Here is a 23,904-nt window from a genome sequence, read left to right as displayed (position 1 = left end):
CCTAACCCTGAATTTTAATCTTAGCTGTTCCATCCCTCCAAATTAATTTTAAAAATGTATGATTTTTTTCATAATCTAAATCTAGCAAGAATTTTTATTCAGAAGTGTTTTAAAATATAACTGCTGTGTCCCAAACCAGGATTGCAAAGGAGATTCTGTCTTTAGCTTAGTTTCTGGCCAGAGCATTTATTTTGGTGAGATGATAGTTGCACAAGTGCTAAGTTCACTGTAACCTTGTGAGATGTAATAGTTTTTCAAAAAAATATTCTTACTAATTAAAAAAGGCTGGTCAAGATAATAATTTGAACTGTAGAAGAGCTGAGAATTACTGTGCTGTGGTTGGGACACACAACAAAGATGGGAAATTGCAGAAGAAACCAGAGACATTTTTGGTATCTTGAAATTCAGCATCCATTGTAATCTTCTTTCCCTTTTCTTCCCAGAACTCACAGTTTTCTATGAGCAGAACTTCCTCTTGGGCATATGGCATTTATTATATTTGGGCAAAGTACAGCACTATTTTTTGAATTTAGGGAAATTTCAGTGAAATCCATTGAACCAGACAGCTTCAGGAGAATCTGCATGACTTCCCTGGGAAGGGAAGACCAAACAAGTTAAGATCCTCTGGCTGGAAAAGAGAAAAAGAAAGAAATATATCTCTAAAAATCACAGGACAACATGGAGAGGGTGAGTAGGACAGGGTTATCCACTATTCCTCTGAAGAAAGGACAGGACAGGACATGTGGTGGAATCCTAAAGCAGAATATTCGATACAAAGTCTGGCATTAGGTGATGTATTGCTGAGTGTGAAGGGTGGGAGCAGCTCTGGAGATGTGCAGGATCTCCTGGCTGGGGTGGCCATGCTGGGGCCTCACTCTCCTTCAGTCTTGGAGAGAGAGAAAAGGAGCCCCCCAGACTACAGACTGATTCCAAACTGCTGACTGCTCCTTTAGGATTGTTCTGTGGCACAGACTTTGTGACTGGACTTGGGGGGAAGTCCCTGACCCTTGGATAACAGGGAAGCAAAGGGCTAAATCTGGGCGGAAAAAAGCCACAAAAAAGCCACTTTTTTGTTAATCACCTCCATTAAGCCTGGGAGAAGAAGCAAAGCAGCCTCCCGAGGGAACCTTTCAGTCACACATTTGTCAGCACTGGCAAGGACAGTGGCTGGGTGTTGAATGAATGTGTCTGCAGTGGAGTTTTCCCAGGTCCAGGCTTCCCCTGCCAGGCTGGCACAGCCACTGCCACACCAGGGACCTGCTCATGTACAACAGAGGCGCCTCGTGTTTGTCCTCTGAGGGGATCAAAGTGCCCTGACCCGCAAGGGAGGGGTTTAAATTGAAACATTAAATTAAAAACTTTGCAAATTACAGGCACATTTTCAATTTCTGACCTCTTAGGTTATGGTACCTGTGCTGAGACTGCCTCATTAACTGCAATAACTCAGCCTCTAGGATCTCTGTGCTCTTTGATGAGGCAGATATCCTATCTTTTCTGTAATTTGGGAGAAGATATGTACCTTTTTTTTTTTTTTCCTGAGGGCTGAGGTCCTCTAGTGTTAGACTGCATCTGAATTTTACTGTAATGTGGGAGCTCAGCAAAGTCACAGGACTCTGTTCACTGGATGATTGGTATCTCATGACTTCAGAATGTTTATTCATGAAGCTAGATATTATGAACAAAGGTGGATGGCAAAGGGATGTATTTGTTGTTTGGAAACTTCCTAGCAAAATCTTCACATTTAGCAGTTTTTCTCTAGATGATGAAGACTGGCAGTTTTCTCTCATTTGGATGCTAATGGTTGCTCTTCCTCTTTCATAATTTGCATGGAAATCCTGACAGCTTTGTGTTAACAGTTACTGGTACATTTTTTTCTCTGAAGCAGGACTACTTCTGTCAAAGAGAATTTAGTTTAGAAAACTTCATCCTCACACACTACGAGTGCAGCTCATTTCCTCACCTCCAGATATATTTCTGTGTGTACACATACATATTCTTCAACAGAGACATACAGTTGGTTATTGAGGGATGTGGGGGGCGTTTCTATAATTTTTACATTTTGGGAAGAAAGGCACTAAAGAGATAAAATATACTTTTAAACTGGCAGAGCAGTATCTAGAAACTTTCCATAGTTATGTCTTTTTGAAACTTGTGGGAAAAAAAGTAGTGGAAGCAGAGGATGAAAAATTAATCTTTGAAAGTGCAGCAGTACCAGTAGTGGGTGAAGCAGGGCTGGGAGACAAAAGCTCTTACAGTTCACCAAGAAGGACTTTCTTTGTACTGGAGAACACAGCTCACAAGTCCACAGAAATGTCTTAGATGTACAAAGTTAAAAAAACAAAACCAAACCCCACATGTATTTCTGGATGCTGTGGGAGAAGCTGCTTCCAAGGGGGGAAAACTTGCAGCACTGACTGCAAAGAGGAAAACAGAAAATGGACTTGAGGCTCCCAGAGCCACAATCCCACTTGGAGGGGGAGCAGAAAGAGCCTGGTCCAGCTGAGCCAAATGAAAATGCAAAATGAATCCAGGACTAGACTGTGCCTGCTGGGATGCAGGATCAGGCTCCAGTGCCTGCCCTGGCTGAGCTGTTAACGTTAGGGACAATGTCACCGTTGTCAGAGCTTAGGGGATTCATTCCCAGCAGCTGCTGACCTTTCTGAGGGTGGCAGGGCCAGTTGTGCCCATCCACAACGCTGCTGAGGTGCTCCATCACCCTCAGGTGTCCCCAGACCCCTTTGGATGTCACATCACCATCCTGCAGTGTGGCTGGAGCTCCCAAGGCGTGACATTGCAGTGGCACACAGTCAGTGCCTCTGTGCTCAGTTCCGAGCCCCATGCTCAACTTTCTAACCTTAAGAAGAGCAGACCTGCTCTCAATTTCCTTATTGAACCATCCCTGGGTTCATTCAAAGCATAACATTTGTGCATTTGGATTTGAATTATTGCCCTTTCCACCCTCAAATAAAACTCAAAGCTGAATAAGGGTCCATTAGAAATGTGGGATATGTAAATAAAAGGACCACTGCAAGGAGCCAGATATCTCTTGTTGTTCAGAGAGCAAAGAAAGAGCATGGGGCTGTTGGGTTAACTCTGTTTGTAAAGGCAAAGAAAGAAACTTTCAAAATATTTTTCCAGTTTTTAGCTCAGTGCCTTTTTTTCCATCATTATTTCCCCACGTTGAACCTGGTGTCCTTCTGATACAACTTATTGTTTTGCCCCAGACTATTTCCTCACAGCCAGTTCCATGGCAGTAAATCTTTATTCACTCAGGGTGTGTTTCACAGTGAAAGCCCCAAGCATGTCCAAAACCTGTAAAATTCTGAATTTATTCAAATATTTTTTATTTTTGTTCTTCCCTGTTTGTTGCCTATAAGAGAAAAGAACAACAAAATATCAAGTATGCATGGTGAATGGGGTACCTGAACTCCCCCCCCAAAAAAACCCCCAAATTTTCACTTGATGCTAAGAGCTGAAAAGGCAAATAATAAATTTACATGTTCTAATCAACGTACTTTTACTTTGCAGATATTCTAAAGACTAATTAAGATCTGAATTTAGCTGAGCAACTTAATAAATTATTAACACTTCTGTTTAGATGCATAATTTATATATAAATGGAAAAAGGAATTTTGTGATGCAGTTTCAATTTTAAGTGCAGTCTCTGTGTATATGCTGTGCTGCTATCCATTTTAAAAAGGAGCTTTGATAACCATGATTAATCCGTGGCCCTGCATTAAAGCTTTTCTCCAATCTCATGTTTTTGCAAACAGTTAAGAAAAGGTACAAATCTTGAGAGAGACAGAATCACACAAGGTGCAATACAACCTTGCCATCTCAGGGAGACAGATTAGGATTTATAAACTCTACAACTGCCAGGATAAGAGTGAAGGGAATGAATATTAAATGTATGAAGCCAATGCCAAAACAGAATGGAAGGTGTAAAGCCTGCAACCTATAAATCAAGTTTTTCTCTTGGTGGATAAATTCTGTTGCAAGAACACCCAAATGCTGGATGTTCCAACAATCTTTGCTGCAATATTGTTTGTGAATAGGTGATGGGCAGCATGATGGAAATGTTGTGACTCCAGCAGTAAGAGAGGAACGCTCTGAGAGAAAAAAGAAATCCCCATTTGAATGAAAAGCACAATGAAAGCACTGATAGCAGAAGCAGTGCTTGGAGGACATGTCAACTGACAAATGAATTCCTGAAATTTTAAAGGAGTTTCAGGATCCTCAGCAGCTGAGCACTGCTGAAAATATGTATTGGCAATTCTGTGCTGTGTGGAGAGCTGTGGTGTGTGATGGAGCAAGGCACCATCCCCTGCATGCAGAGCTGGGGCTGGAGCCTCAGGGGGAACCAGCATTACGGTCACTGAAGATGAGTTTAGGGCTAGTGCAAGACTTAAATTTGGGAGGGATGTATAAGGAAATAAAGATAGTGTAGAAAGTAATCTTACCCCTGAGGAATTGCAGATCGGCCACTTAGCAAGAATTAGGAACACGCCTGACTTTACCAGGCCACAGCTGTAAGCCATGAGAAGAAGAGTGCTATGAAAGAGTGGGGTGGCTGGTTGGGAAGGGAGCTGGAGTCAGCTGGCTGCTTTGTGAAGAGGAAAGAATCAGTGCTCTGAGGAGCAGCCCACGAGAAACACCAAGAAGGTGTGAAACCTTTGTGATAAGGAGATAACAGAATGGAACCCCTGCAATAAGATGACAAGGGATATGGGATCCTGTGCTCAGCAGGGCCATGGGGATCCCCAGGGAATGCTGTAGCTGGGACAGGGCTGGGGCTTCCTGTGCCTGCAGAAGTGTGGAAATGCACTTTACCTGCACCTGCAGCAAGTTCTGACAGCTTAGAGCACAGTTTGGAGTGATCTCCCCTGTAAAGCAGATTATACCCACAGCACTGTGTCCTTAAGGAGACACTGTTGTTTCTGTGCTGAAGAGGCAAGGGAGATTATCCCTTCTGATGCGGGCTTGCTATTAGAAGAGCAGCTAAAGATGGTAATTTTTTAATCCCCTTTCCAAAAAAAACTTCAGAGAAAGAAGACTTTTTTTGGTTTGTTTTCTGTTGTGGTATTGTTATATCAAAGAGATTATCTTGAGCAAAACAGAGTTACTTTGAATAGATCTGCCCCAATAGTACTGCAAAGTTTGGGGATTCAGAAACTGACAGATTCTGAAAATTGCATAGAAAATACAGAATTTTGGGGATTGCTTGTTAATTGGGTGTTCTGCCTTGTAGGCTGAAAATCAGCAAAGCCACACTACCACACATAAAGATTTAAATATTTAATTATTTTGTGACTTTGTCAGTAAGTGCCTCCAAACCTTGCTAAGGATCAATTCTGATTTTTAACTAAATCACAATTGCTACAAAAATATTTTATTCTGATATGAATATCATATTTTATTGAAAATAATAATTTTTACAAATGGACTGTTGAATAAATATTTTTTTAAACAGAAGCTGTTAGTTTTGATAAACTGCATATTCAAATGTTCATTCTCTAGTATTTTTCTGAAACTCTTAAATCATCTGTTTCAACAAATCTAATAGAGATACTTGACTTTTTCTTTAATCTTTTTTTTAGGCATTTAAGTAAGGGACTGAATCTCCATGAATGCATATTACCCAGAAATTTTGCTGCCTGAAAGAACTTACAACAAGTGCCTAAGCAGATTTCCAGGGGAAAAATTGCAAAAAATATGCAGAGCTCCTATAGAGGAGACTTTTTGGAGTTCCTAAGTGACATCCTATGGTTCAACTTGTTATTGGGATGCTAAAATCCAGAAATCCAGAGGAGGGCATTTCCCCATTCTCTGTTAGGCAAAAAAGAAAATGTAACCCCATATTGATTTTCTTTCCCTTTAAACAGGGCAGTGTATAACCCTGTGTAATGGAATTCCAGTGTTAGGTGCTAACAGATGAAAATGCTCTGTTTGACCTCCTGTAACGTTCTCAGGAAAGCAAAATGGAATAGCCTAAAAACATGGAAATAAAAATGGGCAGGGTAACACTTGAGATTAAATTGATGGTTGTAAAATAAAATTATTTTTCATATGCCTTTTCTGACATCCCTCCAACCGGAAATATACAGGGGGTGGTGGGTTTTTTTGGAGTTTTTTTTGGCTTGGTGATGTGCTGCCCAGATTGCTGCTGATTTCAAAATTATGCAGTTATGCACTGATCGAAATAGTGTTTGAAGATGTACTCTAGGAAACTTCATCACCTTTATTTGGTCTCTTGGGTATTTCCATCATTGTCTTCACTTTGGAGTTGAGATGGATGCTGACTCCATTAGTTGTTAATTGGGACGAGAAGGGAGAAATTTATTTCAAGTTTTTCCAGATTGCTCAGGGATGTATTTTCAACCAATGTCAGGCAAGCTTCCATCTTGCACTAATGCAGGGTTTTCTCTTAATTATTTTGCATCAATTGTGGCAGAAAGTAGCTAGTCTTTTATTACACTTCTTTAGTAGTAACAATAAAAGACGAGAAGAATGCATTAGCTGCATTGTTCTGTGAAATAATAAAACACATTTCCTTTCTCAGAAAGACTCCACCCAAGCATCCTGCACATGCTGTGGTTTAAATAAGCAGGCTGCCCATGTCAGTCCACCTCACTGAATCAGAAAATGGATTTCAAGCAAATAAAATGCCACTCTTGTTTCTCGCAAGGCTTGAAAGCTACAGTTTTATTTAGCTGTAAATTTACTGAAGAAAGATTCCTTTAATATTTTATGACTCTAGTGGATTAAACCTTGTATAAATCAACAAATTAGCAGTCACTCTATATTTGTGTTCAGGAGGGGGCTGGGGAAGGTGAAGGCGAGATTGCTCCTTCCTGGCAGGCTGACCAAACTGCAAAGCTAAATTGAATGACTTCAGCATGCTTAGAGCAATGCAGGAGTGAGGTGAGGATGATAAATAATACACACTGGCTGCAGCTAAAGCAGGTGCAAAGTAGCAGGATTTTCATTCTTCTTTGAAGTTTTCTTTTACTCCCCCTTTGGTGTGGATCAAAGGTATCTCAGTTTTGGGGAGTTCTTTGGGAACTCAAAATCCATGACATGGTGACTTCTATGCAACTTTTTCTGCTCTGATATATGTACATCTCTAGTCAAATTTTCAAGTGTTGCTTGCAACAGCTGGCCAAAAAAGAATTCAGTCTCCTTAAAATATTCAGAGGCACTACGCCTTCTTGTAATTCCTCAACTTTTTTTTGTTTGTTTGTTTACATAAATAATTTAAATCAGGAAAGAAATGCAGATAGATGAAAACAGGTGCTCCAAGTGTGGAGTGGGCATTGGGGACTGATTTGAAACAGAAGCAAATAGTCCTTGGCATCTTGTGAGAATGTTGAATGGTTCTATTGTACTTTCCACCCACCAGTGTGGTTTCCTTCCTTGTAAGTAGCAAAGTGCTGCAGTGGCAGAGGGGTTGGCTGTGTCCAGCAGAGAGGAGCAAATGCCCTGCAGTGAGATGCTGCTGTCATATTCCATGCTTTGTTACAAACATGGTGTGAACCCGCACGGCTGAGCCTGTTGCCAGTTTGGGTTTTTGAGATCCAAAATCAGAACAGCACCTTTGGGAGAAAGAACCTGAGAAAGAGGTGTGCCTACAACACATGAAAACATTGGAAATACTTTTAAAAATTCAAGCCTTAAGGCAACTGGTTTTCTGAAAACAGAGTATCCTACAGTTGGTAGTTTGGAAAATTAATGCAAAAACACCATCTGCTAAACTTCAGATGTATGAATACTATTTGGTCTATAGAGAGTACAGACTGTACAGGAAACTATTGATCCCCCATCTGCCTCAAAATTATCTTTTAAGAATTTCTCTCACCGAATCAAGTACTACATTAGTGACATAACATTATACAGAGCACAGCTTCCCAGTTGCTGTTAGAGGTGCAGCAAGTAGAGATGTTCTTCTGTCACCCTTCAGCCACCAGAGCACAGAAACAGCTCTTGGCTTCCTGCAGGTTTATTTTCTGTGCAGCCAAGAAAATGTGGTGTAAATCTCAAGTAGATGCCCTTGTCTGCTAACATCATGGGTTTAGAAGTGTTGTCAGATATTCATGGGGAGAGACCACACCTTGCAGACAGCGAGCTTCCTTCGTGTCCTCTACCTCCTAATTAATAATTAGATAATGTCCAGATGGTGAACCAGTAGGAAGTCTAGTTTTTGTTACTGTACTTCATAAAGTTCTTGTCCCTGAGTGCATTGGGGCTGAGATTTCTGTTCTAAACCTTCATCCCTAAGACAAATATTCCGACTCCAACTTGTGCCTGTGGAATTGAAGCCCAGCTGAGCGGGGTGCCTCCCTGAGCCCTATGTGTCTCTTTCCAAATGCAGCACTTTTTTTATATGTAAATCCCTCCTTATTTCTAGACACTTTTGATGACCCTCTCATGGGTAGCCATCAAACATCTAAAATCATGTTCTGAAAAGGAGAAACTGTCATTTGTACTTCATTGTAACAGACAATGAAGAAGAACGGTTAGTGTAAAATAAGCAAAACATAAATTACAGAAATATGCCCCCACCAAGAATGCCCTGTGTGTGTCTGTGTGGATTCACAAGACAAGCAGATATTTAACTTGTTCAATTTAAGAGAATACTATTTTATTGATTTAAAATATATGTGTTTAAAAATGTATTTATTTCTGTCCTGGAATAAGATCTGTGCAGAAGTAAAAGTATCAGATTTTCACCAAAACTTCAGATTAATTCTGATTTTGACTTTCCAGTGAGTTGAATGTTGGCTTAGCATACTCTTCAGTGCCAGCATAAACCCACAACTCTGGCTTTCCAGCCTTTTGGGCCAGCATCCATTTGTCAGTGCCCATAATTTCTTAGGGATAGCATGCAGACTCATCAAGGAGCACTAAATTTAAAATACCCAAAGGGTCTAATGTCTCTATGGGCCAGATCAGGTTTCCAGCAAGGGCTGCACAGGCTGTCAGTAATCTGTGAACCTTAACTCAGGAAGTGGTGACACAGAATATCAGTCATTCCTTGTAAGATTTTGCAGATCAAACTGGCTACACTCCATACAGAGTTCCATTTATAAATTAAAGGTTAATATATTAGTGTTAGCAGTGATATATCTGTTCATCAGGGAGCCAGTTGTTATACAGCCCCAAAGCTTCAAAAAATAATTATCACCATCATCTCTAAGGCTTTCTTTTGTTGCATTTAGGACCATGTCTAACGCATTATATTCATGTCTCTACATGCAATAACTATTAACCATTTCTAGGCTTTTGTGAGCAACTTAGAAAAGCCTGATGCAGGAAATTCAGGGTAGGAGGAGAGTTTGGGGAAGTGCCAACATATGCTCAGCCTGCTCTTTTATGCTTTTCTTGGGACCCAGTTCCACTCTCTCATGGAGACAGGTCCTGGGCTGGAGGGATTTGCGGTCAGACCGTTCTCCCTAATGGAACACCAATCAGGACTCTGAACCTGAGTTCAAACCTACATTTGAACCCTGTAAGGAGGGGATGAAAAACCAGAAGTACTGCACCACACAAAAGTGTTAAACTTGAGTCAGGTTGATGCTTCCACTTAAACAGAAACTGTGAAATGCATATAAGCCTAGGGACTGGGGTGCTCAAAGACAATTAGCAACTAAACATTTCATTAATGAATAATGATTAATTATAATTACTAATTAAAATTCAGGATTATGGTGTTGGTTTTGAACATTAACAGGAGTAATGACATTACCATTTTTAATGAAATTCCAATAAAGAAAATTATAATACAAGTTAAAAAATTAGGTACAGGCAGCAGCAAGATTAGGAGTTATTGTTAAGCCCAGAGGCATAGAATTTTCCCAGCTGGTGAACTTAAGTTAAGTAAATTTAGTGCACTGTAATTTAATTACTAATCACAGTTTTTCTTCACAATGGGAATTGATACTAGGTTTATGTTTTACAAGAACAAAAATCAGAATCTTAATACCTGCTCTGTGATGGGTGATGACATTCTGCTACGGGCTACAAATAAAACAATATTTTGCAGACTTCTGTATAACATTTGGATTTAGATATATTAGAGTATGATTTAAATATTATTTATTTAGTGATTACTGGATTAGAAATTAAGTAGTCCCTATAGGTTTTTAATACAAATATAATGCAGCCTTTGTGAAGAGCATACTCAATACAATTTTGTCTATATATGAAATACATCTTTGAATAATTCAGAGAGGCATATTAGTAAATGTCAAATTCCCACAAGAAGAAGGAATTTGACCTACATTAATAAAGCTATTTAGGATTCATTAATTGTAGACAGATGTCTCAAACTATTTGCTATTACTCACCTTTTCATGCATAATGTAATATGTTGGCTTAAATACAATTCCTAATTTACATACTGTTGGATCTGTTGCTCTTCTTGCTATTCACTGTTCGACTTCTCTTAACCTGCCTGACTTATAGGTTCTCTTAGTAATTAGCCAACTTGTGAAGTTCTCAAATATCAAGTTCAATGAGAAGTTTTGTCACAGTTGGTTGAAGCCGAGCAATGGATAAAATTTCATCTTTCCTGAATTTTCTGGGAGAAAAAGGAAGGATTTAATGAAACAATTCTGATGAGAGACATGACTCATATTTCCCTTGCTGGTGAGGAAGATAGGAAGATAGATTCCACAAAAGGAGATTTCATTCTGTTGGGTGTGCATGTTAGGAATATAAACCAACGTGAAGAGTTTTGCCAACACTCAGTAAATACATTTGTAATTCTTCAAGCTGAAATATGGAACCCACATACATGCTAAATGTATCTAGGTTCAAAGAAAATTTGCCTAGAGAGATAAAAGGCTTTTTATTGTTATTGATATTTATAATTATGTCTTTGTGTTTCAAAGAGATATTACAACCAAGACAGTGAGCAAACTGGCACAGAGTGTGCCTGAGTATGTACAAGGAGATATAGAAATGGCTCTGTAGGAAATGGGTGAATCCAGTCCAGCAAACAGGCTGATGTGGTGGCAGCTCAGGAATATTAAAATCTGTTCATTAAATTAGCCATTAGCTCTTTGGGAGGTTTGGGGCAGCCTCAGCCATCAGAGACAAGCCATTCTGTAAATGAAGTTGGATATGAAGCTGCCGTGGGACAGGCAGTGTTGAGAGTTGCTACCCTAAATTAATGGTGATGTGAAAGCCCCAGGTATACTGTGGAAGACAGGTTTTTGAGGAATGATGCTTCCTTCTTGTGTTTGGAAAGTAATCAAATCTTCCTGAGAGCAATGGGCTTTCAATCACAGCCATGTATGTTTGTGTTGGAGCGGTAGAAGGAGATCCTGTCTCAAGAGATGACAACCAAACCTCCATTTCACCATTACTGCTTTTTGCTTTTGTAATCTTTTCTTCTTTCTATGTTTGTATTGCGGGTAAAATTCAAATCAACAAACTAATTGTTGTTGTGATTTCAGCAGGTAATTAATTTGAGGAAAGCTGAGCACTTTGCCAGTTTTTCCTCCTGATGTTGCTGCTGGCACTGGTGATTTTTGCTGTTTTGAAGAGACCCAGAGACTGAGCATATCTGTTACCATAATAAAACAACCCCATACTGTTAAGTTACATAAAATAGCATGTAGAGACAGCAAAGGAAGCCCAGTTTTGCAAACTAGGCTCCTAGGTTTTATAATTAGTCTGCAGCAAAGATGAAGTTTGACAGTCTTGCTCTTATATTGCTCTCTGGGGTACAAGTGCATACATAGCTTTCCGAGAAGAGCTGAAAATCAACTAGTACCTGGAATACTAATCTGTTATCTGTACCCTTCTGAATGACAAAAATGTGCCTTCTGGCAGACTGGGAAATGCATTGGTTTCGTGCCTCTCCTTTGCTTAGAGGCTGTGTATAGTGGTCACCATGGAGAGCCCAATAACTGGGGAGTTTCTCCTTACATTAGCATGTTTCCATGAAAAAATTGCACACAGCCATAAAGTACTACTAATGCTTGTGACATTAAATATCAGCTCATTTGTATTCTTCTGTCCCAAAGAGTACTGGTCAGGCTGCAGACATTGGGGGTAACCTTCCAGGCAGAAGATCATGTTTGGCTGAGAAAAATAGCAAATAATTGTGACATCCTATTGTCCCCACTGAGCTGAAACAATCCATCAAAAATTGTAATTGGGTGGTGTGTGCACACATATTTGGCAGGGTAAATAAATACAAAAGGATCTTATTAGTTCTAAGAATGTAAAACTTACAGTATGTGATAATTGCAAAAACTTCTAATTGGATATAATTATAATCTTCAAAGCATGTTGAACAGAGTAGTGTTTGATCATGTTGTTGACCTTTTCACTCCACTTTCAGGAGAAACCCTTAGAAATGAGGTGTTGTAAAATTCATCAGAGAGCAATTAATTTGTGCAATTAGAGGGATATAATCTGAATTAATGCCTATGTACATATCAGAACATAAATGGACTTTAATGTGGCTGCACAGGCTTCAACTGGTAATGAGAATTCATTGTATGACAACTAAGAGAATACATGAATAGGACCTTGCTCATGCAAGACAGGCTCGGTGGTAGTCCAGGCATAAGTGGAAAACCAGTACAAATTGTCATTGACTATTTGAAACTTTTTATCTGATATGAAAAGGCAAAGCAATCTATTTTCTTAAGCCCAAGTTCCTGTAAAAAGCAATAAACCTTTAATATTTGTTTAAAAATAGGAATTTTCTGTCACATTTTACATTTTCCAAAGAGTAGGATGCCCTATTTTTCCTTGGCCCGTGTGAATTGAGTCCACCAGAGTCCTCACTTTAAAACAGGCTAAGAAAGAGCTACCTAAGCCTACTGCTGCTGGTCCTGTGTCTTTGTCTCACGATATCATTAACAGATAGCAAAGAGCACAGCAAAACTAGAACACTGCATCATTCATGTGACTCTGTTCACTTTAGAGACTCAAATCCAATCTGCAGGCACCATCTCTCATTGCACTGTTGCTCTTAGGTATAAATTTTGCTTTTCAATTAAAGGACAGGAAGAAGGATATGAGATAAAAATTGCATAAAGCTATAAATAAGAAGTAGAGGCTTTCATGAATCTGTTTTTCTTTTGTATCTCTCTGGGAAAATGTTTTCTATTACTGGTAACTGGATCAAAGACACAGATTTGATGGGGCTTCTTCTGACACATGTAGTCCAGAAGCACAATTTAAAAAAAAAAAGTATTAGTTTTAATTCAAACGTGATGCTCCCAGATTTTGTAAAGCATAATTACTCTTTAGTTATCAGATATTCCTTTCATATTATATTTTTAGATAATATTTTCAATCCACCACTCCACTTATTTTTAATTTTACTTCATTAGCTCTTCATTTTTTGTAAAGTGTGGTCATTGCCCAGCACTGGGTACAAATCTTTGCTATTTTAAAATCAAAGTGTGATTTCAGACTCCTGGTGTGATTTCAGACTCCTCAGCTGCAGTGAGTGCTCATTGGAACTGCCCCTCTGCGAGCATCCCATGCTCCTCTTGTTCCCATTCTGTATTTTCTAAATTACTGAAGCACAGCTCCAATAAATAAGCCTACCTTAAAATCTGTGCCAGTCAAAATATTTTTCAGAGTTTTATGTGGAGACATACATTGTTTTTATGCAGTTGTCTCTTTCTGAACTAATTTTATTGCCATACATCAAGCTTTAAAGACCATCTCATGTGAAACTTTGCCAATGCTTTAATGGGCTTAAAGTGCTAAGTATTCTTATTTATTTCTCTGTATTTACTTATAGGCAGTGTAATGACAAGCAAATGTATGATGAGTGGCACAGAAAGCAGTATATTCAGGCTGAACATACTGCACATGAGCACACGAATTCTGAGTGGAAGGAAATCCACAACCAGGGATAGCCCATGGCTGTCTCCTCCTCCACTCTGCAGGTTCTCATCCCCTGTGGGGAGCAGGAGTTGGTGGCCCCCCATACCTGCTCCCAGTTCTCACTGTGAACTGGGGGGCAGGCCTTTTGCCCAGCTCTCAGCCCACAAAATCCCAGAGCTGATTTCGCCTGGTAGGGGCAGAGGTGAGTGCTGAAAGCCAGGGGCAGCTGTGGCACAGCTGGGGAGCACCAGCCCCAGACACATCCAGAGCTGGAATGAGGCAGGGGAGAAGCTGCTTTCTGCCTCTCAGCAGCAGAACTGGTCCCAGAGGGTCACCTTTTCACCCAGGCTGGGTGATGGAGTTTGTGCTGCAGGCAGGTGACCCCATGGATCACAACTGCATCCTGAGACAGCTGATTACCATCTTTTTTGGCAGCTTTTGGTTTTGCTGCCGCTCTCCTGCTCCTGAGGCGTTGTTTCACTCAGCCATGGCTGGATAAGTGGTTTCTCTCCTTCCCTCAGCAGCTGAAGGTTGGATCTGCAAATCTCTGCTCAAAGTGCAGGTGATCCCTGTGGCTCCTGTCCTCAGCCTCACACCCAGGATTCAGCTGGCATTTGAAGGGTGCTGTCCTGGCGGTAGTTGTCACATTGTAAATGGGCATTTCAAATGAGAACAAATTCAGGAGTAAAATTAAGTTGTTGATACTTTTTAACTGAAAGGGGGGAAGGGAGCCTTCTGATTTGTAAAGCTGTAAAAAGCTGTTCCGTGCATCTCTTGGAAACCTGAAGCTCACAGTCCTGCTGCAGAGGTGTCTCTAATAACCTGAGTGACCCCAGGAGCCAGGCTGAGATATTTGTGCAGTAGTATTCCCCCTGTGGATAAGGAGCCCCTGTCCCCTGGGGAGAGGCATTGTACTGACCTCAGCCTAATGGCTGAGGGCAATTGCATACATTGGGTGTCATTTGATATCTGGGACAGGGAAATAAAATATCTAGAGGGTTTGATAGGCAGAAAAAATGGTCAGAACTATGGTTTAAAAGCAGCTGGTTCTCTCTGCTAGGTGGCAAGATTTAAAGCTTTGCTGTAGGTTGGCCAGCACACTTGTGCAGCCACGGGGACCTGCTGAGACTCTCCTGGGCTGACTTCCCCTGTAAGTCTCCATGCCAGAGTCAGAGGTTCCTCTGCTTGCTTCTGTTTTTTCTTGTACCTTTATAATATTGGTGTCCATTTTCTCCTCACCCTTAAACAACTTCCAACATTTTCATTGCATGTCCAACTTAATGAGAAACCTCGGATGTGCCTGGAGCTGTATCCAGGGCTGTGCTCAGATGTTGAAACCACTGCCTGAAAATTGGCTTCCTATGTAATAACCCAGAGCTCAGTGTATGAAGTGTACTGTGCTGTAGGTGTTCTCTCAGTGCAATCTCTTTGAAGAAATAAATTACCACTGTGTTTTGTGTTGGGAGAAAGAGTGTTTTGTTGTTGTAAGTGACCCATAAAGATAACAGTTCCAGAATCTGGCACTTTACCTTCGTGGGTCTTTTTCAATAGATTTAAATGATGATAAAGGATTTCTTATTATAAAGGTCTCTGAATTACTTATCTAAATTATGAGTGAGGTGGATGTTATCCTTCAAAGGATAAGCTTTCTGCTTGCTGTGTTCTCAGACAAAGTATTTTCCAGCAACGTGGTCTTCAGTGTTTGCCCATTTTTGCACTGTAATGAGATGTATGCCGCTACAAAACTGCATTAAAGGACTTTTTAATGCAGTGGGGAGCCACAGCTAACAGGCCTTCTATCAGTGTAAGTGCCATAGCTCAAACTGATAAAGAGCTAAATCCCTAACAAGCTCTAAGTTACAGCATGGAAATAGAAAGTAGACTTTCTCCATACACGTTTTAAGTACCTCATTAGTTCTCAATATGTCTACATGAGCTGAAAGTAATTGATCTCATTACTATGTATGTAAATGTGGCAAATTTCTTAAATTTTGCAACTTAGCTATGTTCAATTAACCGGTTTGTTAAAATATATGACTCTTCAATTAATTGTAGGGGTGAGAGCGTGAAAGGGAATGTGTGCATATGTTAGGGTCTAGAGGACAGAGATTCTGAGTCTCATCCAAGTCTCAGCTGTGGAATTTTTGGATTTGGAAAAAGCCACCCTCCACAGAACACAGTGCACAGAAAGGAGTGTTTTCTGCTGGGGTGGGAGAGCAGCTGTGCCCTGCTGTTCCAGGTAATAACGGGCTGGGTGGGGACAGCTTCAGTGATGCTGAAATCGCTCTCTGTGTTACCCAGAGCATTCTTCACACTGTTGGTTTTGGGTTTGTTTTTTTTTTTTTTCCCTCTGAAACTTGTCTGAAAGAGATGCTTTGAGGACTGGGAGAACCTGTACCTTCCTGCAGAGTGTAGCCAAGTCTGCACTGGTGCTTTAACTGACTTTGGTGGATCCTTGCAATGCAGCTGTGGGCCAGGTGTGAGGTACTGAGGTGAGACCTCTGATGCAAGGGAAGGTGTGTGATGAACAGCCCTTGTGTACACTCTCTGCTCAGGGGATTTCATTCTCTGCATCTCAGCACTAAGAGTAGATTTGCAGGCTGGATTTCCCAAGCCTTCCGAACACAAGATGGTTCCCTAGAAATGCCTGCAAAATGGCCACAAAATCCTTAAACAATCATAGCAAATTCCTCTGCATCCTCTGCACCTCTCCAGTGCAGCATCTTCTGCTCCCCCAGGGCTGAGATATTTCATGTCCCCTCCAGGAGAGCCCAGCAAGAGGTACAAGTTGGCCTAAGGTTTGTGAAAGGAGCTGTGAGGAGTTCGTTCACATGCACTCCTAGCCCTGGGCAGAGGCCTTGGAGGCAAAGTGTAGCCATACCATGATGGGGCTCTGGGCTGTGAACTCACATCTGGAAAGATCAGGCTACCTAGGAAAAGGTCCACCCAGACAAAAGAATTGGGCTTGAACAGAGTAAACCATGGAAGTGAAAAATGTATGGTAGTGCAGTATCTGAGATACTGAAATAAATGTGATAAGACTGGGAAGTCCATGGTGGAGCCTGTTTAATACACTTTAGTAGAAAATCTACAACTAAAATTGTAGTAGCTGTGACCAAGTAGGGTGATTTCTAATAGTCCTTGAGGCTTTATTTGTTATGTGATGCTCACTGATAAAAAAATAAGGATGGAACAACTGACATGGGGTTTTTATTTTTACCTTCAAAAGTTCTTGAACTTGCCTGGACATCACAAGTTCCTGGCTAAAGCTGCCCTTAGGCAAAGCTCTGCTTGTCTGCAGAGAAAGCTTTGCCATGCTCAGAATTATGAGATTTGGTTCTGGGGTTATTTCTTCCTCCAATGTTCCTGACAAAATGTTTTCCCCTCCTTAGAGCTTGTGACTTCTAAGAATTTTTTGAACAAAGTGATTTGTTCAGTTAGTTGCACTACATAAACCATACCTATAAATGTTTGCAGCATGCCCTGCTACTTCTTCTTCAGTAATAAAAGAACATGTTCTTGTTCTATTAATTCTACCTTTTGGAGGGCAGGGGGTTATTTGTTTTGTGAGTAGTTTTGTGTGCGACTTTACCCATAAACCAGATGTTAACACAAGACTCCACATGTTTGTGATCATTAGACAATATTAAAAGCTATCACTCAATCACCATTTGGGAACAAGAACACTGGGGGTTCTGCTACCTGCAAAGCAATAAAATTATTATCTGACACGTTTATAATCCCAGGACTGGAAATCTGCTTTTACACAGAATACACTGTGTTGATACAATACAGTGTCTTGCTGAGATGTTCATATATAACATTTGCATTAGATAATTTAATTGAAATACATAGAGCACAGTTGTAGGCCTTATAAGTTAGGTAATGAGATAATCTTCAGATAGGTACTTCTGTAAATAATTGTGTAATTCTGAATTAATTCTGATTATTATTTTTTTACCTGTTTTCTGTTAACCTTTGCCATTTTTGCCAAAGAGATAATAAAAGGCTGGATATTTGCAAACACTTGAGAACTATATTTCTATTTTATTTAACCATTCTTTTTAACATGGAAACAGTATCAGCATATTTTCCAGTTTCCAGAGGGTTTTGAAAAGAATGATAGGAAACCATAAAACTCCTGAAAGGACTTTACCTTGGCTGAAGACTTTATATATAAAGAGATCAATTTTCTGATAAGATTCTCTGGAATGAAAGGACATTTTGTAATTTTAGCAAACATGAATACCAAAACTAGGGAAGGCTGATTGGGACCTGGAGCCTGATACAAACCTCATTATAGACTACACAAAGTTTCCTGGAACTTTTATGGCCTTTGGATCTGGTCCTTTAATGTGTCTGGTAAGGTAATGGTTGAAATAGCTTCAGTGTTCTGGCCTGTTCTCTGAATGTCACAATGCTGCCAATTTCTGTGGAAGGGCTTTAACTCTCTGGCAAGTTATTTCGGGGTGGGGGGAGACTGTTCCAGTGTTAGGAGCAATTACAATGCAATATTACACCTCCTACCCCTGTCTGTTCCAGCCTAACATCCATAACGAGAAGCAAAGTCTGGTTATCTCTGCTGATTACACAGTGACAAATAACTTCTGCACAATGCCCTGTTTTCATGGCAGTCAGTAGTGTTCAGCTGACACCACGGGCTCAAAGGAGATGTGCTCTTGTTAAAAATTCCCACTGAAGGTGCCCAGCCTGGGGGCTGTGCTGGCTCTCCTGCAGGCAGCGCTTGCTGCGCTCTCACGGTCACCTTCCCCTCACCCCTGACTGATGAGAAGGTGAGGAAGGTGTGGGTGGGACATGAATTTTTAATCACTTTGGAAGGCATGTGCATGTGTTACCCTGCTGTCCAAAACTGGTGCTGATGATGCCTTTTATAATCAAATCTGGCATGTCAGAAAAATGGACTCTTCTAACCCAAGGCCAGTGAGAATGTCCATAGGTGAATAGAACTCCAAAAGCTTTAGTATCAATTGCCTTTGCACAGTACTTGGATATTAAATGCAGTGACTTCATCAGAAATTCATGTGTTTGTTCATTTAGGAACAGAACTGGAAATCTGCTGAGTTCAGTAGGAAGGTAAACTTGCTGCAGTACCCTCTGTCAGGTCAGGGCTTCCCTTTTCTCCATGAACTCCCTGAGAAATGCCTGCATGAGTTCAAACAAAATTTTTCTGTTGTTCTGTGGATTTTGGTTCCAGGCACAGGCAGCATGGCTGCTTTAGGCCACATTAGCTGTGTCATAATTAATGCTTTCTGCTCACCACCAGGAGTTAAGGATGGTGACCAGATCAGCTTTGCCCCTGACCCTGGGCTTCCTCCAGCTGCACAGCTCTTCCTTCACCCTCCCTTGGCCAAAACCTTGCCTCCAGTGCTCTGCTTGGATTTGTGGGATTTTTGTGTGTCATTTCCAGCACTGTGGATTCTGCCCTTCAACCTCAGCAACCCTCTAAGGCTCACACAGCTCATCTGCATTGCCTGGTGTGTGTTTTAACCCTATTAGCAGGTAGAAAGTGCAGTTGAAATAGGAAGATCTCATTCAGCTGAAAATGTGCACAGACCTTCAATAAGCAGGGAGACAGAGAAATAAGGAACATGGGATAACGTGAGATAAACCAAAGGGATAATTGTAAGAGGGGAAAAGCCCAGGGAAACAGGGTATGAGCAGATAATTGATACAATAACTTCCTCAGTTATTTGCCTTGTGTATTACTCAGGTTTCTATTATTTTTTTTAATTACTATTTTTTTGTTGCTTGGTTGCTGACTGAGTTTAACACTTTCCAACAAGAAAGGCTCCTGACAAGGAGGTGGATTCTAATGCAGGTCGAGGTCCTGGATTGCTGCCATGCAAAGTGGTTTAGACAGAGAGGCTCCCACTAAGTGCTACAGTAGTTGCAAATTGGCAGATCTTCTATGTTTGGATGCCAAGTAGCCAATTCCCACTTCACAATGTTGAATAATGAGCATTGTTTCTACATTCCTTCAAGAATAAATTCCATTAAGATGCTTGGAATGTAAATACTTCCTCTTAGAGAAAGTAATGATTTTAATTTGTTTTAATTCTATTATTAAGTCTGTTAATAAAAAATGCCTTTTTAAACTATTTAAATCATCCACTGAAATTCTACAATATTAATTTTATGGAAAACTTCCAAAGAACTCTATTAGTTTTCCTCCATTAAGATAACATTATGGACTTATAATAGAGCTCTTGGCTACAGCAATTTTTATTAACCTAGTTAGTAAATGAATTAATGTGAGTTCCAGTGTCTTCAAAATATGTGATATACTTTAAAAAATAAAGTTTAGGAAAAGTATTTAATAATTTATCCATTACAGCAACTTTTACCACCCCTTGATAACACGTATACATGCACTGGGTGAATTTTAGGTATGATATAGTTTTGCTTAAGACTTTCTGGACACCTCAGATAATGATTTTTCATCCCTCCGTAACCTTATTTTTTAAGTCGGGCAGAAAAATCAATTCTTACATGATCTCACCCACAAGTTGGTTCCATACAAATAAATCTCAGGATGGAATGTGTTAATTCTTTTAATAATGCTCTTTCTGCTCAATCAGATTGAATAAATGCACCTAGGTTACCTACAGTGGTGCCTGATTTCTTTTTACGAAATTGTGCATGAACTTTAGCCATGGTTGTTTGCATCTTGCTTCTATTTTTGACAGAATTGTTTTTTCTGTAGTCTTGGGCAGAGATTGCTCTGGTTTCCTCAGGGGTTTCACTGAGCTCCTGCCCATGACTCCAAGGAGGACCTAATCCTTTTCAAAGAATTCAGATCTGGTCTGCTCTGACAGCCCAAGCCCCTGCTCAGTCTGGGGATCTCAGCTGGATCTCAGCATGGTATTCCAAGCAAAGGATCATGACTGACAGTATCCTAAATTCATTATGAAAACGTACAATTCTTCTGGTCCTGAGGACATTTGTGTTTCTCTTGCACAGGCATTGGACACACAAGACATTTGCATGCTCTTTAAAGTATTGTGTCATTAATTAGTCAATCCAGTGGTCCACTAATGAGAATTTTGCTTGAAAAGTAAAAGCAAAACAGATTAATGGTGTCTGAGTTAATAGTTAACTGAAGCTTATTTAAAGTCTGTGTTAGGTAGGTTATAGATGAACAATGTACCTTTTTTCCAAGGGCTATTTCTTATAAAACAGCGCTGTCTTATCTTCGACATGAAGAGTGATGATTTAGGTTTGATTTGTTGCTTTTCAGTGAATCCATCCACATTGCATTTCATATTCTGCACTGTCATGCTCATATGAGTATGAGCCAGTAGCCCATCATAGATTATTTGTGTAATGCAAGTCCTTTGTAATCACCCATCATCCTCATATCTGAGCATAAAACAAGAGGTAGCCAGAAAAGTGAATCTATATTGCTACCAATTCTTTGCATGCTGTTTTGTTTGGGTACACTGGACAGATTACATCCCTGCCTTCCACAGCTGACACCAGAGAGATGGATGCTTAGCCACTGTACAGAGTCCCACCAGTAATTCAGTAAGTGACTTGGGCTTTTCCTGAGTGCCCTCTTGAGGGCTTTTAAATTACCTGTAGGTTATTTACTGGGTTTCTGCATAAGAATCAAGCTCATTTCTGGCCACTGAATGCCCAGATGTGCCAAAGTGACTGATTCCATGTTGTAGGAACTTGTGGTTTAGGTCTTGATTTTTTAAACACTTGCTACTTAATTTAGCTTTATTCCTGACCACAAAGTTGCTTCAATTTCTTTTCATTTATAGCTTTGTTGAATCTGTCTGATGAATGTTAAACACAGCATTTTTACCTTTGGGTGTTCTGAGGTGAGCAAGACTACATGTACAAGCACTGTAGCTAAATCCTGTTGTTATACACCAGGATCTTCTTGGGAGTGGGCTGGCACAGGCTGCAGATGATGGACAAGGAAACAAAGCTGGATATGGAAAAGAACAAGGCTTAAATGTGTCACTGCTGTCGTTCTCTGCTTGAATATGCCACTCTGGAAGCTATGTGTGAGCACTAGGCCTTGCTAGTCTGAAAGCCTAAGGTTGTGGAGACTTGTTAGTGGAGGTCAAGGGAGGGATGTTTATTTTCAGCACTGTTCTCACACTGACAACTTGAGAGTGAAAGGGATCCATGGATGCGTATGCTTGGTGATTTCAAGTAGCACTCTTGCCACTTAGTTAGAACTGAGTAATTTCTGGCCAACACATCTATGCCACTTTGCCACTCGTGTATCATAGCTTCAGGCCCAAGAGCTAAATTTGAGATTGTTTAGTGTTTGTTTATTAATATTTTTAAAACAGTGTAGCATAGCGCAGTTATGTTTGACTTTTGAGAATATAAAACAATATGGTGATACTCATGCATCATTTCAGTCTGTGCTAAAAACTCCTCAGGTAGCAGGGTATGTGTAAGGATTGACTTCTCTACACTGTATGTAAAATACAGGGAGCCCAGAAGGCAAATCTGACATAGGTGTGTAGTGTGTACTGCTGAGAGGTCAGGTCAGCTCAGCCCTGCACTTGGGCCAATTTTTGATACAGAGTTTGTGTGGTAGATAAGTGATTCCTGGTTTGCATGTGAATTCCTTGAGTGGTTCATCAAGATTTCTGTGTGTGCCAGTTGTTAATCAGTGGCTGGCAGACTGTGTAATTGCATGTTCCCTTCCCTGAATGGGGAAATAGAGGCTCCTCAAGCCCCGGAGCTCAAGGACTCTCTCACGGCCGCAGTATCAGGAGCTTTTAAGCAATCTGACCATGCTGAGAACAAAAGCTGCAGCATTTTCAGGGTCCCTCCTTATTTCCAAAAGCAGTGATGCATCTCAGCAATGCCTGCAGCCTTTGCTTGTCTTTTTGCAGGCTCTGCAACCACGCCATGCTCCTTTGTACATATTCGTGCCACACTAATGTAGGAACCTTTGCTGTTGTTTCTACCATCTGGAGCAGTCTCTGTATATCTTTCTGCCTCATCAACTCCTCATCTTTTCAACTTTTATCTTTTTATCTTAAGTAGATTTTCTCATCTGTGCATGCCTCTGTTTTCATATTTTTTTCCCTCACTCTTTTATTGGCCTTGTTGCTCAGTGCCTTAATTTATTCATCAAACAGTGTCTTGACAGCACTTTACATCTCTGTATCACAATACACACATCTACTGTGCATTGCCTGAATTCACTTCTTCCTTGTATTTAATGCTGTCCATCTGGGAATGCAGTTGGTATGAAAGGCAGTAGAAGTTGTAAAGTTGTATTATATTGTGAGAGAGACAGCAGCATCTGCTGCTATACATATAAATACTCTAACTTTGCAGTACTTCAACAAAGCAAATCACTTGGGCTAGTTTTAAACAGGAAAATTATTAAGTGATAAGATGCATACAATGACTTTCAAAACAGAACTTGAGACCTTTAAGAATAGGGGGTCAAGGACAAGGTTTGTTTACTTTTGGTTTTTATATGTATAATATGTACTAATATGTGTTTATATATAATATATTTAAATGTATATTTGTACATGCTTTTGTGTGTACATATATATATTTTTTTAATGCAGTGTTGTTAAAAATCTCTGTTCTTGGAGCTCTGGGATCAAAGGAAGCCATTGCTTTCTTCTCTTTTCCTTTGGTTCCTCTTTTTGACAATTTTGAAAATTGAAGCTTTCACCAGGGGAGCTCTGGATCTGACTGTCCTGGCTCCCAGGAGTGCAGGCTGCCTCTTATATCTGCACGTCTGTGCTGGAGTTTGCTGTTGGCACAACACCTGAGCTATTCTGAACCTGCTTGTCTCTCTTTGCAGGTAATCTGAATTCCTCAAGTTAGAAGACAGATTTGAGAAATGTACCTCATAAAACAAATACCTGTGGCTTTGTTTGTCCAAGTGAGAATTAAATTCAAAATTTGATTTTCAGAAATCTCATCAGTCAAATAACAGCACTAATGCTGTTCTGACCTCCCAGTAGTGCATTCCTGGGGCTGAAAGTCTCCACCCCTTCAAACCTCTGAAAGCTCTGAGGTTTTCCAACA

At 40.3% G+C, this 23,904-nt stretch overlaps 1 protein-coding gene across 6 annotated transcripts in view; it reads left to right on the top strand.

Annotated features, from left to right (window-relative positions):
- The window catches only part of FHIT (fragile histidine triad diadenosine triphosphatase), a 516,963-nt gene that overhangs the window by 464,037 nt on the left and 29,022 nt on the right, over nt 1–23,904 (top strand). For 5 of the 6 annotated variants that reach the window (XM_084214235.1, XM_084214238.1, XM_084214236.1 and 2 more), the window contains one exon: nt 18,916–18,951. The exons of the other annotated variant lie outside the window; for it this stretch is intronic. In XM_084214235.1, the coding sequence (XP_084070361.1) occupies nt 18,916–18,951 (36 nt within the window). The remainder of the gene's footprint in view (nt 1–18,915; nt 18,952–23,904) is intronic. 6 annotated transcript variants of the gene reach the window in all.

This window comes from Fringilla coelebs (genome assembly GCF_963513975.1).
Source record: "Fringilla coelebs genome assembly, chromosome: 13".
Lineage (NCBI taxonomy): Eukaryota > Metazoa > Chordata > Aves > Passeriformes > Fringillidae > Fringilla > Fringilla coelebs.
Note: the sequence above shows the minus strand (reverse complement) of the source record. Positions and strands in the feature narration are given on the sequence as shown.